This window comes from Pongo abelii, chromosome 20 (assembly GCF_028885655.2).
Source record: "Pongo abelii isolate AG06213 chromosome 20, NHGRI_mPonAbe1-v2.0_pri, whole genome shotgun sequence".
In the NCBI taxonomy this organism is placed as follows: domain Eukaryota; kingdom Metazoa; phylum Chordata; class Mammalia; order Primates; family Hominidae; genus Pongo; species Pongo abelii.
Genome location: NC_072005.2, coordinates 55,711,491 through 55,727,722, shown reverse-complemented (window position 1 = coordinate 55,727,722; position 16,232 = coordinate 55,711,491). Strand labels below are relative to the sequence as shown.

The following is a 16,232-nucleotide window of genomic DNA, read 5'->3' as shown; positions in this document are numbered from 1 at the left end:
ATGTCTGCAATCCCAGCACTTTGGGAGGCTGAGGCAGGTGGAACACCTGAGGTCAGGAGTTCCAGACCAGGCTGACCAACATGGTGAAACCCCGTCTCTACTAAATACAAAAAATTAGCCGGGTGTGGTGGCGCATGCCTGTAATCCCAGCTACTTGGGAGGCAGAATTGCTTGAACCTGGGAGGCAGAGGTTGCAGTGAACTGAGATCGTGCAATTGCACTCCAGTCTGGGCAACAAGAGCAAAACTCTGTCTTAAAAAAATAATAATAAAAAAATAAAAAAATAAAAATACGTGACCTTAAGCCGGGCGTGGTGGCTCACACCTGTAATCTCATCCCTTTGGGAGGCAGAGGCGGGTGGATCATGAGGTCAGGAGATCGAGACCATCCTGGCTAACATGGTAAAACCTCGTGTCTACTAAAAATACAGAAAATTTGCCAGGCTTGGTGGCAGGCGCCTGTAGTCCCAGCTACTCGGGAGGCTGAGGCAGGAGAATGGCGTGAACCCAGGAGGCGGAGCTTACAGTGAGCCGAGATTGCACCACAGCACTCCAGCCTGAGCAACAGAGCAAGACTCCGTCTAAAAAAAAGAAAAAAAAAAAAAAAAAAAAAGGAAAAGAAAATACATGACCTGATGTATAAAACTGGCAGGTTCCCCCGTGGCAGCATGTTACCTGTAGGAGAGATCTGAGGCCTAGCCGCCATTCAGTCCCCCGACTCATTCCCTTACCTCCCCTGCCTGAAAAATGATGAGAACACACTGATTCAGGCCCAAACTCGTGTTATATTATTGAGGTGGAAAACAGCCATATGTATTAGGAGGGGAAACTGAGGCAGACCACAGGACGGGGCTCCAGAGGGAGGACAACTGGGCCCAGAACCCCTTCTGGAGGCTCAGAGATGCCAGTGTTCCAGGAGGTCTCACAGCATGAAAGGGGCCTGACTACATTCGCTTTTAGTAGTCGGAATGGTGGATGGTCAGGCGGTGGCTGGAATCACATTTACATCCTTCGAATCAGCATCCTGGGCCTCCCCCGGGGTGGGCAGGAGGGCCCCGGTGTCATCTCCACGAAGGGAGATCCAAGGGGCTGAGGAGAGAGAGAGGGAGAGGTCATCAGAATCTCTGAGGCGCTCTGGGTCTGACTGGCGTCCCCCATTTGTGTGTGTGTTTCACACACTTTTCCTCAGTCTCTATCCCCTTCCTTCTGGGCCTTTGTCTCCCCTTCTCCCAATTTTCCATCCCCCCTCTTTCTACATCTTTGCCTCCCTCCTCTGGGTCTGTCTCCCCCTCCCTCTGGACTCTGTCCCCTCTGGGTCTCTGTCCCCCTCTCTCTGCACCTCTGTTCTCCCATCTCTGGGTCTCTATCCTCCCAGGTCTGTGTGCCCCTCTCTTGGGGTCTCTGTCCCTCTCTCGGAGCCTCTTCCTCCCGCTGCCCCACACCTGGCAGCCCACTCCTCATCCTTCTCCACAACAGAGCTCCTCCTACAGCCGCTGCCATGAGTAGCAAGACACCGATGACGATTCCCACCACGAGCACGGAGGTCTCGGCTGGAGATTCTGCAGCCAGAGAACGCTGTGAGATGTGGAGCAGCCCCTCCACCCCACCCAGTCAGGACACAGAACTGGGGGGGGGGGGTCCCAGTCCCTCCCAGCCTCGAAGATTCCAGCACCAAGTGTCTGGTGGGCAGAGGCAAGGCCAGGCGGGCGATCTGGGGAGTGCCCCCAAGTTGGATGTAAGAACCAGCCACAGCACGAGCGGCCATTGCCCATAGTCACACCGGCAATGGATCAGCAGCGGCAGGGCGGGGCTGTGCCGGTGCAGTGGGGAGAGGCAGGCAGAGCAGTGGGAAGTCAGCCTCATGGGCCCGGGCGGTAGCAAAGCAGCAGGCGGTCAGTCTTGGTGAGGACGAGCATAGCAGACAACGAATGGTCAGATTCCAGGAAGACCTGCAGCAGCAGCAGCAGCAGCAGCAGGATGGAAGATGGTCAGACTCAGGGAGGACTGGCCATGGTAGTTAACAGCTCTTCAGACTCAGTGAGGCCAGAAGCAGCAGGAGACGGAAGGCAGTCGGCCTTGGGAAGGACAAGCCATCAGGTTTTGGGGGCACTGACAGGCGCGAGGTTCAAGGCAGTCAGATTCAAGGAGGTGGCAGCAGTGGGGAAGAAGGTCAGACTCAGGAAGGAACGGCGCAGCAGTGAGACAAGGCAACGGGAAACCAGGAGCATCACCACCGGGCGGGGCCTCACCCAGCTCCACCCTGAGGGGCTGCGCCAGCCCCGCGTGCTGCACGACGCAGCAGTAGTGGTGCTCATCGCCACTTTTGACTATTAGTGACGATGAGGCGTGGAAGGATCCGTCACTGTTGGGGCCGAAGTCGCCCTGGCCGGTGCCAGCGGCCAGCCCATTCCGCTGGAACCGAAGTTGCAGCTCCGGAGGGTAGAAGGAGAAGGCGCTGCAGGTAAGCACGGAAAAGCCAGGGCTGCTGGGTCGGGCCTTCAGGCGCATGGAGGGGGGCTCTGCAGGAAACCAGGCAGACAAGCCTAAGTCGCGAGCCCACCACTCCCAGAGCCAGGGCTGGATAGGGACAGAAAGAGGCCTCCATGTTTGCACCGTGCTAACCCCAGATAATACAGTGGTAAAAGGGGAGGCGCTTCCTAGGTGATAGAGACTCAACCTATCCACCCTGAAGGTGTCCCCTCAAGATGTCACCTCCCTGGGCTGGGCATGTTGGCTCACGCCTGTAATCGCAACACTTTGGGAGGCCAAAGTGGGTGGATCACCTGAGGTCAGGAGTTCAGGACCAGACTGGCCAACATGGTGAAACCCCATCTCTACTAAAAATACAAAAATTAGCCAGGCACCTGTAGTCCCAGCTACTCAGGAGGCTGAGGCAGGAGAATCGCTTGAACCTGGGAGGCAGATGTTGCAGTGAGCCAGGATCGCGCCACTGCACTCCAGCCTGGGCAACAGAGCGACACCCCGTCTCGGAAAAAAAGAAGAAAAAAAAAAAGGTAGTAAGAGGATAATTATGAAAAATTCCACACCAACACATTTGAAAATTTAGATGAACTGAACACATTCCTGATAAATACAACCTTCTAAACTGACACAAGAGGAAATTTAAAACATCAGTAGTCCTATAACTATTTAAATTTTTTTTCTTTTTGAGATGGAATCTTGCTCTGTCGCCTAGGCTGGAGTGCAGTGGCGCGATCTCAGCTCACTGCAAGCTCTGCCTCCTGGGTTCATGCCATTCTCCTGCCTCAGCCTCCTGAGTAGCTGGGACTATAGGCACCCGCCAACACACTTGGCTAATTTTTTGTATTTTTAGTAGAGATGGGGTTTCACCGTCTTAGCCAGAATGGTCTCAATCTCCTGACCTCATGATCCACCCTCCTGGGCCTCCCAAAGTGCTGGGATTACAGGTGTGAGCCACCATGCCTGGCCTTTTTTTTTGTTCTTGAGATAAGAGTCTTGCTCTATCACCCAGGCTGGAGTGCAGTGGCACAATCTCGACTCACTGCAACCCCCGCCTCCTGGGTTCAAGCGTTTCTTCTTCCTCAGCCTCCGGAGTAGCTGGGACTACAGGTGCACGCACCACCATGCCGGGTAACTTTTTTAGTTTTAGTAGAGACGGGGTTTCACCATATTGGCCAGGGTGGTCTCAAATTCCTGACATTGTGATCTGCCTGCCTCAGCTTCCCAAAGTGCTGGGATTACAGGCGTGATGCACCGCACTCAGCCTATTTAAAATTTTTAATCCATAGTTTAAAACTTTCTGAAAACTAAAATTCCAGGTCCAGAAGACATCAATTAGTGAATTCTTCCAATGTAGAAATGATTCTACTCCTATGCAAACTCTTCAGGCCATAAAACAGAGGAAACACTCTCCCAACATGTTTTATGAGGTCAGTATCATCTTGACAACAAAGGACATTACAAGAAAGAGAAATTAAGGCCAATGTCTCTCATAAATATAGATTCAGGACAGGTGTGGTAGCTCACACCTGGAATCCCAGCGCTTTGGGGGATGGAGGCAGGCAGATCACGAGGTCAGGAAGTTGAGACCAGCCTGACCAACATGGTGAAATCCCATCTCTACTAAAAATACAAAAAAATTAGCCAAGCGTGGTGGCACGCACCTGTAATCCCGGCTACTCAGGAGGCTAAGGCAGGAGAATCGCTTGAACCCAGGAGGCGGAGGTTGCATTGAGCCGAGATTGCACCACTGCACTCCAGCCTGGGCGACAGAGCGAGACTCTGTCTCAAAAAAAAAAAAAAAAAAATTAAAAATTAAAAAAATTAAAAAAAAGATTCAGAACTCTTAAACATAATATTAGCAGACAGGCTGGGTGCAGTGGCTCACTCCTGCAATCCCAGCACTTTGGGAGAATGAGGTGGGTGTATCACTTGAACCCAGGAGTTGGAGACCAGCCTGGGCAAATCGTAAGACGTAGTCTCTACTACAAATAAAAAAAATTAGCCAGTGTGGTGGATGTGCCTGTGGTCCCACCTACTCTGGAGACTGAGGCAGGAGGAATCCTTGAGCCCAGGAGTTTGAGGCTGGAGTGAGTTATGATCACACTTGGGTATAGCCACTGCACTACAGCCTGGGCAACTTAGTGAGACCCCCGTGTCTAATAAAATAAAAATAAAAAATAAAATGTACATAGAAATGCAAATAACCTACAAAAACACAGGTGATAAAGCTGGAGAAGTTACCTACTAAATATCAAAACTTTTTTTTTTTTTACACTGACTCTCTGTCCCCCAGGGCTGGAGTGCAACAGCGCAATCTCGGCTCACTGCAACCTCTGCCTCCCAGGCTTAAGTGCTTCTTGTGCCTCAGCCTCCCAAGTAGCTGGGACTACAAGTGCACGCCACCACGCCTGGGTAATTTTTGTATTTTTAGTGGAGACAGGATTTCACCATGTTGGCCAGGCTGGTCTTGAATTCCTGACCTCAAGTGATCTGCCCGCCTTGGCCTCCCAAAATGCTGGGATTACAGGCGTGAGCCACCATGCCCAGTCTAGATATCAGAACTTTCTATAAAGCTACATCAAATTGGCCGGGCGCGGTGGCTCACACCTGTAATCCCAGCACTTTGGGAGGCCGAAGTGGGTGGTTCACGAGGTCAGGAGATGGAGACCATCCTGGCTAACACAGTGAAACCCCGTCTCTACTAAAAATACAAAAAAATTAGCTGGGTGTGGTGGCGGATACCTGTAATCCCAGCTACTCGGGAGGCTGGGGCAGGAGAATGGCGTGAACCCGGGAGGCGGAGCTTGCAGTGAGCCGAGATAGTGCCACTGCACTCCAGCCTGGGTGACAGAGCGAGACTCCATCTCAAAAAAAAAAAAAAAAAAAAAAAAAGCTGCATCAAATCAAGAGAGTGAGGTATTGGCACTAAGTCAGTCCAATAAATCAACAGAATAGGAGAGGGTTAGAAGCATATCCACACCTTACCCACAAAACACACTGCGCTGTAGTCCAGTGAGGGATAGGGGATGATGGTCCAGCGATAAATGATGCTGGCTGGACATATGCACCTCAACCCCTACCCTCATCATAGCATGCAATTAAATCAAAATCGATGGTATCACTAAATGTGGAAACTATTTATCAATGAAGCTTCCAGAAGACATAGGTGAATACCTTCATAACTCAGAGGAAAGATTCCTTAAAGAGAATACACAAGAAAGCTACAGAATGAAAGATAAAATTGAGCTTTATAAATTAATATTTATAAACTTGGGGCTGGGCGCGGTGGCTCACGCCTATAATCCCAGCACTTTGGGAGGCCGAGACGGGCGGGTCACAAAGTGAGGAGTTCAAGACCAGCTTGGCCAATATGGTGAAACCCCGTCTCTACTAAAAATACATAAAATTAGCTAGGCATGGTGGAGAGTGCCTATAGTCTCAGCTACTCGGGGGGCTGAGGCAGAAGAATCACTTGAACCTGGGAGGCGGAGGTTGCAGTGGGCAGAGATTGTACCATTGCACTCCAGCCTGGGCGACAGAGCAAGACTCCTGTCTAAAAAAAAAAAAAAAAAAAAAAAAAATTCATAAACTTTATAAAATGTATAAATTGAAATCGATAAACTGAACTTCACCGAAATTAAGAATTTTTGTTCATCCAAAGGTTTTGTTAAGGGAGTGAAAAAAGGTTGGGTGCAGTGGTTCATGTCTGTAATCCCAGCACTTTGGGAAGCTGAGGCAGGAGGATCACTGGAAGCCAGGAGTTCAAGGCCAGCCTGGGCAACATGGAGAAACCCCGTCTCTGAAAAAGTTTAAAAATTAACTACGTGCGACGGTACACACCTGTGGCCCCATCCATTCAGGGAGGCTGAGGTGGGAGGATCGCTTGAGCTTGGGAGGTTGAGGCTGCAGTGAACTCTAATCCCGCTACTGCACTCCAGTCTAGGCAACAGTGCAAGTGCCTGTCTCAAAGAAAAAAAAAAAAAAAAAAAAGCCGGGTGCGGTGGCTCATGCCTGCAATCCCAGCACCTTGGGAGGTCAAGGCAGAAGGATCCTTATGCCCAGGATTTCTTTTTTTTTTTTTTGAGACAGAGTCTCTTTCTGTCACCCAGGCTGGAGTACAGTGGCACGATCTTGGCTCACTGCAACCTCTGCCTCCTGGGTTCAAGCGATTCTCCTGACTCAGCCTCCAGAGTAGCTGGGATTACAGGCGCCCGCCACCACGCCCAGCTAATTTTTGTATTTTTAGTAGAGACAGGGTTTCACCATATTGGCCAGGCTGGTCTTGAACTCCTGACCTCATGATCCGCCTGCCTCAGCCTCCCAAAGTGCTGGGATTACAGTCGTGAGTCACCGCGCCCAGCCAAGTCCAAGACTTCTAGACCAGCCCGGGCAACAAAGTAATACCCCATCTCTACAAAAAATAGAAAATGTTAGCCAGGCATGGTGACGTGTGCCTATAGTCCCAGCTACTTGGAAGGCTGAGGCGGGAGGATCTCTTGAGCTTGGGAGTCCAAGGCTACACGGAGCTATGATTGTGTCACTGCACTCCACTCCAGTCTGGGTGACAGAGCAAGATCCCAGCTCAAAAAAGAAAAAAAAAAGGCAAAGATTTCAGCAATTGCCCAGGGCTGGGCATTACTGCCCAAGATCCTTTCAGGGAGGGTGGATCTGGGCAATCGTGGGTCTTGGCTGGGATCTTGGTTTTGGTTGCTCAGCAGAAAACACATTTGCTGCTTCAGGAAAGCCCTGCAGCTTCTCCCTCCTGGAGCTGCCTCTCTGGCAAGTTGGCAGAATTTGCTGCACGGTCAAGTGGAATGGAGGGGCCGGGCTGATGGCCATCAGCAGTTCTGGCTTCTGCTTTATGTTTACTATTCTTTTCAGCAAATCTGTATCTTCCTGTGTCGCGCTCACAGCCACGTGCCTTTAGCCTCAAGGTACTTCCAATATAGACTAAATCCAAGCACAGAAAATCTGTCTGGCCTTTGGTTCTGCTTAACAAAATACCAAACCAGGCCAGACATGGTGGCTCACGTCTGTAATCCCAGCACTTTGGGAGGCTGAGGCAGGCAGATCACCTGATGTCAGGAGTTCAAGACCAGCTTCGCTAACATGGTGAAACTCCGTCTCTACTGAACATATAAAAATTAGCTAGGCATGGCAGTGCATGCCTGTAGTCCCAGCTACCCTGGAGGGTGAGGCAGGAGGATCACTTGAATCCAGGAGTTGGAGGTTGCGGTGAGCTGAGATCATGCCATTGTACTCCAGCCTGTGCAATAAGAGTGAAACTCCATCTCAAAAAAAAAAAAAAAAAAATCCATCCTGGCCAACATGGTGAAACCTTGTCTCTACTAAAAATACAAAAATTAGCCAGGCATGGTGGTGCGCACCTGTAATCCCAGCTACTCAGGAGGCTGAGGCCGGAGAATCGCTTGAACCTGGGAGGCGGAGGTTGCAGTGAGCCGAGATCGCAACACTGCACTCCAGCCTGGGCGACAGAGCAAGACTCCATCTCACAAAAAAAAAAAAAAAAAAAAAAAGACTAAGGCAATGGCCATTGCTGTCCGCTAAAACCATCAGGAGAAAACCTGACAAAGAACTTCATAACAACACCCAAATCCAGTGGTCCACAGAAGAGCACAGAAGCAAGCAGATGTTTGCAGCCTATGCACACAGACATACACACCAACTACCCAGAAAGTTTTCTTGCCATAAAAATTGAACTAGAATCTGATCAAGCTTCTAGATCGAGCTGCTCTTTTGAAGAAGAGAAGGAGGACTATTTCCAGCAACATCACAGGATGCAAAGGGCAAAATCCAGTCTGGGAGAAACTCAATAGGACATAAACTGACTTTCTTCAAACCACAATTACAAGGGAAAAAAAAACAAAAAGGAAATGGGAAACCTGTAAATCAAAAGACCCTCAAAATCACAAGTAACTCAGATTACCTCAAAATGAATCACAGACCTAACTGTAAAATGCAAACCTTTAAAACTCTTAAAATACACAGGAGAAGTTCTAGCTGACTTTGGGTTTGGTGATTACTTCTGAGATTAAACACCAAAAGCATAATCTACGATAGAAGAAACAAAAGAATAAACTGGATTTCATCGAAGTTAAAAACTTTTGCTTTGTGAAAGGCACAGTTAAAACAATGAAAAGACAACCTGGAGAGTGGAAGAAATATTTGCAAAACACCTATCTGATAAAAAATTGGAATCTGGCCGGGCGCAGTGGCTCAAGCCTGTAATCCTAGCACTTTGGGAGGCCAAGGCGGGCGGATCACGAGGTCAGGAGATCGAGACCATCCTGGCTAACACGGTGAAACTCTATCTCTACTAAAAATACAAAAAATTAGCCGGGCGTGGTGGTGGGAGCCTGTAGTCCCAGCTACTCGGGAGGCTGAGGCAGGAGAATTGCTTGAACTTGGGAGGTGGAGGTTGCAGTGAGCTGAGATCGTGCCACTGCACCCCAGCCTGGGTGACAGAGCGAGACTCCGTCTCCCAAAAAAAAAAAAAAAAAAAAGCAAAAATACGGCTGAGCGCGGTGACTCATGCCTGTAATCCCAGCACTTTGGGAGGCCGAGGTGGGTGGATCACCTGGGGTCGGGAGTTCAAAACCAGCCTGGCCAACATGGTAAAACTCTGTCTCTACTAAAGATACAAAAAATTAGCAGGGCGTGGTGGCTTGCGCCTGTAATCCCAGCTACTTGGGACGCTGAGGCAGGAGAATTGCTTGAACCCGGGAGGCAGAAGTTGCAGTGAGCTGAGATTGTGCCTCTGCACTCCAGTCTGGGTGACAGAGTAAGACTTTGTCTCAAAAAACAAACAAACAAAAATAGCTAGGCCTGATGGTGTGCACCTGTGCTCCTACCTACTGGGGAGGCTGAAGTGGGAGAATTACTTGAGCCCAGGAGGTTCAGGCTGCAGTGAGCTATGATTGTGCCACTAGACTCCAGTCTGGCGACAGAGCAAGACCCTGTCTCAATAAGAAAAAAAAAAAAAAGAAAGAAAGAAAAATTCAACAATCAGAAAAAGACACTGAAAAGACAACAAAATGTGTGGACCTTGCTGGATGCTGATTCAAACTTTAAAAAACATTTACAGTCAGGAAAATGTGAACAAAAACTGGACATCTGATGCCATTAAGGAGTTACAGTTAATTGGTTGTAGGTGTGATGATGGTTTTGGTATTAATTTTTTTTAAATGCCCTTACCTAGTAGAGTTACATACTAAAGGACTTATCAACAAAACAGTCTGGCTGGGCACGGTGACTCCCGCACTTTGGGAGGCCGAGGAGGGCGGATCACTTGAGGTGGAGGGTTCGAGACCAGCCTGGCCAACACAGTGAAATCCCGTCTCTACTAAAAATACAAAAATTGGCCAGGCGCAGTGGCTCATGCCTGTAATCCCAGCACTTTGGGAGGCCAAGGTGGGTGGATCACAAGGTCAGGAGTTCAAGACCAGCCTGGCCAATATGGTGAAACCTCATCTCTACTAAAAATACAAAAATTGGCTGGGCGAGGTGGCGGGCACCTGTAATCCCAGCTACTCAGGAGGCTGAGGCAGGAGAATTGTTTGAACCTGGGAGGCGAAGCTTGCAGTGAGCTGAGACTGAGCCACTACACTCCTGCATGACAGAGTGAGACTCCATCTCAAAAAACAAACAAAGAAAAAAACACTGTGATGTCTGAGATTTACCAAAGCTTAATGTGAAGTGGGGTGGGGAAGTGAGTGAGGATGTGCGTGAAATTCAAAAAACCATGGGTTGATAATTATTAAGTCTCAGTGATAGGATGCTCGCTTCCTTCCTTCCTTCCTTTCCTTCCTTCCTTTCTCTCTCTCCCTCTTCTCTCTTTCTTTCTTTCTTTGAGACAGAGTCTTGCTCTGTTGCCCAGGCTGGAGTGCAGTGGCTTGATCTCGGCTCACTGCAACCTCTGCTTCCCGGGATCAAGTGATTCTCCTGCCTCAGCCTCCCGAATAGCTGGAATTACAAGCACCCACCACCGCACCCGGCTAATTTTCGTATGTTTAGTAGAGATGGGGTTTCACTCTGTTGGCCAGGCTTATCTCAAACTCCTGACCTTAAGTGATCCGCCCACCTCGGCCTCCCAAAGTGTTGGAATTACAGGCGTGAGCCACTGCACCTGGCCACCATATTTTTTTTTCTTTTTGAGACAGGGTCTGGCTCTGTCATCTGGGCTAGATTGCAGGATTGCAATCAGTTCACTACAGCCTCAAACTCCTGAGCTCAAGCAATCTTCCCGCCATAGCCTCCCCAGTGGCTGGGACTAGAGGCACATACCACCATGCCAGGCTAATTTTTTGAGTTTTTAGTAGAGATGGCGTCTTGCTATGTTGCCCAGGCTGGTCTTGAACTCCTGGGATCAAGCGATCCACCTGCCTCGGCCTCCCAAAGTGCTGGGATTACAGGCGTGAGCCACCGTGTCTGGTCCTTTTTATACTATTGTTTCTACTTAAGTGTAGTTTGAAACTTTCCCTCCTTAAGCCAGGAGCAGTGGCTCATGCCTGTAATCCCAGCACTTTGGGAGGCCAAGGTGGGCAGATCACAAGATCAGGAGTTCAAGACCAGCCTGACCAGCATGGTGAAGCCCCCGTCTCTACTAAAAATACAAAAATTAGCCAGGCATGGTGGTGTGTGCCTGTAATCCCAGCTACTTAGGAGGCTGAGGTAGGATAATTGCTTGACCCTGGGAGGCGGAGGTTGCAGTGAGCCAAGATTGCGCCACTGTACTGCAGCCTGGGCGACAGTGCAAGAGTCTGTCTCAAAAAAAAAAAAAAAGGTTTGGGCACGGTGGCTCACGTCTGTAATTCCAGCACTTTGGGAGGCCGAGGCAGGCGGATCACGAGGTCAAAAGATTGAGACCATCCCGGCCAACATGGTGAAACCCTGTCTTTACTAAAAAAAAAAAACAAAACAAAAATTAGCCAGGCGTGGTGGTGGGCGCCTGTAGTCCCAGCTACTCCGGAGGCTGAGGCAGGAGAATCACTTGAACCTGGGAGGCGGAGGTTGCAGTGAGCTGAGATCGCGCCATTGCACTCCAGCCTGCGTGACAAGAGCGAAACTCTGTCTCAAAAAAAAAAAAAGAAATTTTCTCTACTTAGAAAAGAAAGAAGACGATCAAAGAAAAACTACCTGGTTGAGTCTCAACTTCTCCTTTGTGGCACTTGGAATGAATATCTGTGCCCGTCCCCAGCTGGTATCTATCTTTGTCCAGCAGCCTGGGAGCCACAGAGGGTGAACCTGTGTCACTTCCCTCTTTGCTCAAGGCCCACAGTAGCGCCTGGCAGTGCAAATGCTCTTGGCCAACAGTTGAATGAGTGGGGGATCTGGGGGCCTCCAGGGAGGAAACAGTGAACTCTGCCCTACAGAGCTGAAGGAAGGCTTCTCAGAGGAAGTGATATCCAGCCCCGACCTTGAAGAATAAGGAGGGCTGGAGTATATGCAGAGAGGGGGAAGGGTGGAATAGAGAGGTGCCAGGGGGAACTGGATGAGCAAATGCTCAGAGGGAGGACATTGCTTATGTTGGGTGGCTGGAGCGTAGACTCTGATGGCTGTGTAGAGACAAGTGCTGCTGCGTGGGTCTGATGAGGACATTAAGGCAAGGAAGGCCGAGCACAGTGGCTCACACCGTCATCCCAGCACCCTGGGAGGCCAAAGTGAATCACTTGAGGCCAGGAGTTTGAGTCTGGCCTGGGCAGCATAGTGAGATGCCACATCTACAACAAATTTTAAACATTAGCCAGGTATGGCCAGACGCGGTAGCTCACTCCAGTAAATCCAGCACTTTGGGAGGCTGAGGTGGGTGGATCACTTGAGGTCAAGAGTGTGAGACCAGCCTAGCTACCATGACGAAACCGCATCTCTACTAAAAGTACAAAAATTAGCCAGACATGGTGGACGTGCCTGTAGTGCCAGCTACTCATGAGTCTGCAGCAGCAGAATCCCTTAAACCCAGGAGGCAGAGATTGCAGCGAGCTGAGATCACGCTGCTGCACACTAGCCTGGGCGACAGAGATCGTGCGGGAAAAAAAAAATTAGCCAGTTACGGTGGTATGCACCTGTAATCTCAGCTACTCAGGAGACCAAAGTAGGAGGATCGCTGGAGCCTAGGAGTTCAAGACCAGCCTGGGCAACACAGTGAGACACCGTGTCTAAAAAATATAAAGTTAGCCAGGTGTGATGACGCTGGGCGGTGGTTCCCAGCTACTTAGTTGGCTGAGGTGGGAGGATTGCTTGAGCCTGGGAGGTTCAGGCTGCAGTGAGCCGAGATCATGCCACCACATTCCAGCCTGGGGTGACAGAGCGAGAATCTGTCTCAAAAAAAAAAAAGGCGGCCAGGTGCAGTAGCTCACGCCTGTAATCCCAGCACTTGGGGAGGCTGAGGTGGGCGGATCACCTGAGGTCAGGGGTTTGAGACCAGCCTGACCAACATGAAGAAACCCCGTCTCTACTAAAAACACAAAATTAGCTGGGCATGGTGGTGCATGCCTGTAATCCAGCCACTCGGGAGGCTGAGGCAGGAGAATCACTTGAACTCGGGAGGCGGAGGTTGTGATGAGCCGAGATCCTGCCATTGCACTCCAGCCTGGGCAACAAGAGCGAAACTCCGTCTCACACACACACACAAAAAGAAGGCAAAGAAGGAAGCCAGGAGTTTGTCCTGGGGGGGCGCTGGGGAGCCATGGGACGGCTGAGTGTAGAAGGACCCCTGAGGAATGGGGGGCAGAGCGTGGGCTGCAGTGGGAGGCTGACTGAGGGTCCTGGCAGGGGAACTGAGGCAGGTGGGCATGACGGGAGAGAGGACAGAACAGCCTGCGGCTGCAGATCCGGCTCACCCTTCCACTCCAGGTTTCCGCGGCCCCTCTCCAGGTGCTCCCGCAGGCGGTGCGGGCAGGAGAACAGCAGGAAGGTGAGCTCCTTGTTGGCCGCCTTGTCCTGCTGCTGCCACCGCTGACTGACAGCCAGGGCCTCGGGCCAGTCCCCACCCCAGGTGCCCTGCTTGAGGTCGAAATTCATGAACTCCTCGCCGTTGAGGGCGAACTTGGCGGTGGGCACCGAGGTGTTGTCAGGGCCCAGTTCACAGCCCAGCAGGCCCTGCAGAGTGTAGGGACCTGGGGCGCCCAAACACAGGTAAGCGGGGCCCAAGAGCATGGACCCGGCCCCTTGCCCCTCCAGACCGGAATCTCACCTTTTCCCCCCAAAGCTTTGAAAGCTTCCAGAAAGAGCTTCTCCTTGATCCTCAGATCTGTGGTCTCTTTCTCCCAATACCAGGACACCTGGTTTTCCCAGACCCAAGCTCCACAGGGCTCCGCCTCGCCCCGCAGGCTATTGTAGCTCAGGTACTGCTGCGGGCCCAGCCAGCCAGACACCCAGAAGGCAGGAGTCCCCGGGGCAGGCGAGGACACCGCGGTGAGGTGGTACAGGAGGGAGAGGTGGCTTTCTGCAGACAGAGACAGAGCTGAAGGGAGCACACGGGCGGGGAACTAGACTGCAGTGGGACAGATACCCAGGGAGGGAGAAGAATCTATTATGGAGGGAGGGGGACAGATTCAGAGAGAGGGGACAGAGACCCGGGGGTGGGGGGACAGAGACCCAAAAAGAGAGGGGGACAGAGACCCAGAGAGAGAGGGAAACAGAGACACAAGAGGCGACAGGTGGTTCCCAGCCTCAGGCCCAGCAGGAGACGTTGAGAAAGTTAATTGAGCGGAGAAGGCAGCGCCCGGGGCTCGCGGGGAACTCGGGTCCCGGGGGCTTCGCCCCTGCCTGCCTGGGGCCGCCTCCCCCGCCCGCCTGCAGCAGGGCCCCGGCCCGGAGCGGCCCTCACCTGCGCCCAGGCTCCCGGGCAGGAGAAAGAGCAGGAGCCCCAGCGCCCAGGGTTGAGGCCGCGGGACCCCCATGCTGAGAGGACGACCTGGGGCGGGAGGGGGCACGTGACTCCTCCCGACCCCCGGCCCGCCCCTTCCTCCCGGGACACCGCGGGCAGGGCCGGGACCAGGACGCCGAGAAGGGGCTCTGCGAGCTCGGTCCAGACTGACAACAATGCCGTCCTCGTACCTGAAGAACTTTCACCCCTGAACTGGATCTCAGTTGGTTAATTAATTACAGAAACTTGATAGGCTGAGAGTCCCGGCCCCAAGCTCGGCCACGCCCCTTCCGTCCCCCTCAGGCTCCAGCCCCTCCTCCCTCAGACCCCGGAGTCCAGGCCCCCAACCGCTCCTCCCTCGGACCCAGGAGTCCGGGCACCCGGCCCCTCCTCCCTCAGACCCCGGAGTCCAGGCCCCCAACCGCTCCTCCCTCGGACCCAGGAGTCCGGGCACCCGGCCCCTCCTCCCTCCTCCCTCAGACCCAGTGTCCAGACCCCCAGTCCCTCCTCCCTCAGACCCAGGAATCCAGGCCCCCACCCCTCCTCCCTCAGACCCAGTGTTGAGACCCCCAGCCCCTCCTCCCTCGGACCCAGGAGTCCGGGCCCCCACCCTTCCTCCCTCAGACCCAGTGTTGAGACCCCCAGCCACTCCTCCCTCAGACCCAGGGGTCCAGGCCCCCAGCCCCTCCTCCCTCAGTCGGGCCCTGGTCGGCTCACGTTCCCTTCAGCCTCGCTCCCTTCCTGCCTGCGGCCCTGGCCGGCTCCTGGCTCCCGTGACTGGAGACCCCAGTTCCTCTCTCACATCCTGTGGGAGGCTGCTGCTCCCTGACTCCAAGAACATCCAGCCCCACCCCCCAGTTGCAGGGCACACCCCAGGCCCTAGGCCCAGCCTGTTTGTTTCTCAAAACGCTTGTGGTTCTTTTTTTTCCTTCTCTGTGGTTCCCGTTTTTTACTTTGAGGGTGTCTGCCGCTCAGGGAATTCTTGACAAAGCTGGGAAAGGAACTCGATGCCTCCGGAGTCCACAACTTGGAGGTCTCTGGATCCTCCTCCTACCCCTTTGTATCCCCGTGGCCTTCCCTAGCGCTCGCTGTTAATCAAGATCTTCTGGAAGCCTCCTTAGTTCCTCCTTCAAGCCCTTCCCCCGGCATCCCCTTAAAAAATTCCTGCAGGTGCTCTTTAATATCCTTCTGCGGGCCGGTCGCAGTGACTCACGCCTGTAATCCCAGCACTTTGGGAGGCCAAAGCGGGCGGATCACGAGGTCAGGAGTTCGAGACCAGCCTGGCCAATATGGTGACACCCCGTCTCTACTAATAATACAAAAATTAGCTGGGAATGATGGCGGGCCTGTAGTCCCAGCTACTCCGGAGGCTGAGCCAGGAGAATTGCTTGAACCCGGGAGGTGGAGGTTGCAGTGAGCCGAGATTGCACCACTGCAATCCAGACTGGCAACAGAGTGAGACTCCGTCTCAAAAAAAAAAAAAAATCCTTTTGCTAGGACCTCAGTGACCACATGGTCCCACTGCTGCCTCACTTAAAGGCTCCTCCAGGCACCAGCCCCCGCCCACACTCCTGCTACAAAGCTTCCCATACACTTGTTTCATTGTGGTAAAATATTCAAAATATTTACCCTTACTGTCATTTAACACATTTACAGTGATGTGCAACTGTTACCTCTATCGAGTTCCAGAGCTTTTTTATCACCGCAAACAGGTCTGTCCCCGTTAAACAGCTGCTGCTCCCAGCCCCCTGGCAACCATTCATCTGCTTTCTGTCTTGATAGATTTGCCTATTCTGCACATTTCATAGAAATTGAATCATATAATATGAAGTCTTTCCCTCCCTTCCTTCCTTCCTTCCTTC

The 16,232-nt window shown here is 52.1% G+C and overlaps 1 protein-coding gene across 4 annotated transcripts; it reads right to left on the bottom strand.

Moving 5' to 3' along the window:
* Positions 1-764: 764 nt before the first annotated feature.
* FCGRT (Fc gamma receptor and transporter) lies at positions 765-15,543 on the bottom strand. Of its 4 annotated transcripts, none has more exons than XM_054538396.2 (7): positions 15,324-15,543; positions 14,332-14,418; positions 13,696-13,947; positions 13,343-13,618; positions 2,249-2,518; positions 1,442-1,558; positions 765-1,088 (listed from the first exon to the last, which is right to left on the bottom strand). In XM_054538396.2, exons 2-7 carry the CDS (start codon positions 14,402-14,404, stop codon positions 979-981), a joined length of 1,098 nt encoding a protein of 365 aa, XP_054394371.1. In that variant the 5' UTR covers positions 14,405-14,418; positions 15,324-15,543; the 3' UTR covers positions 765-978.
* Between the last annotated feature and the right edge of the window lie 689 nt (positions 15,544-16,232).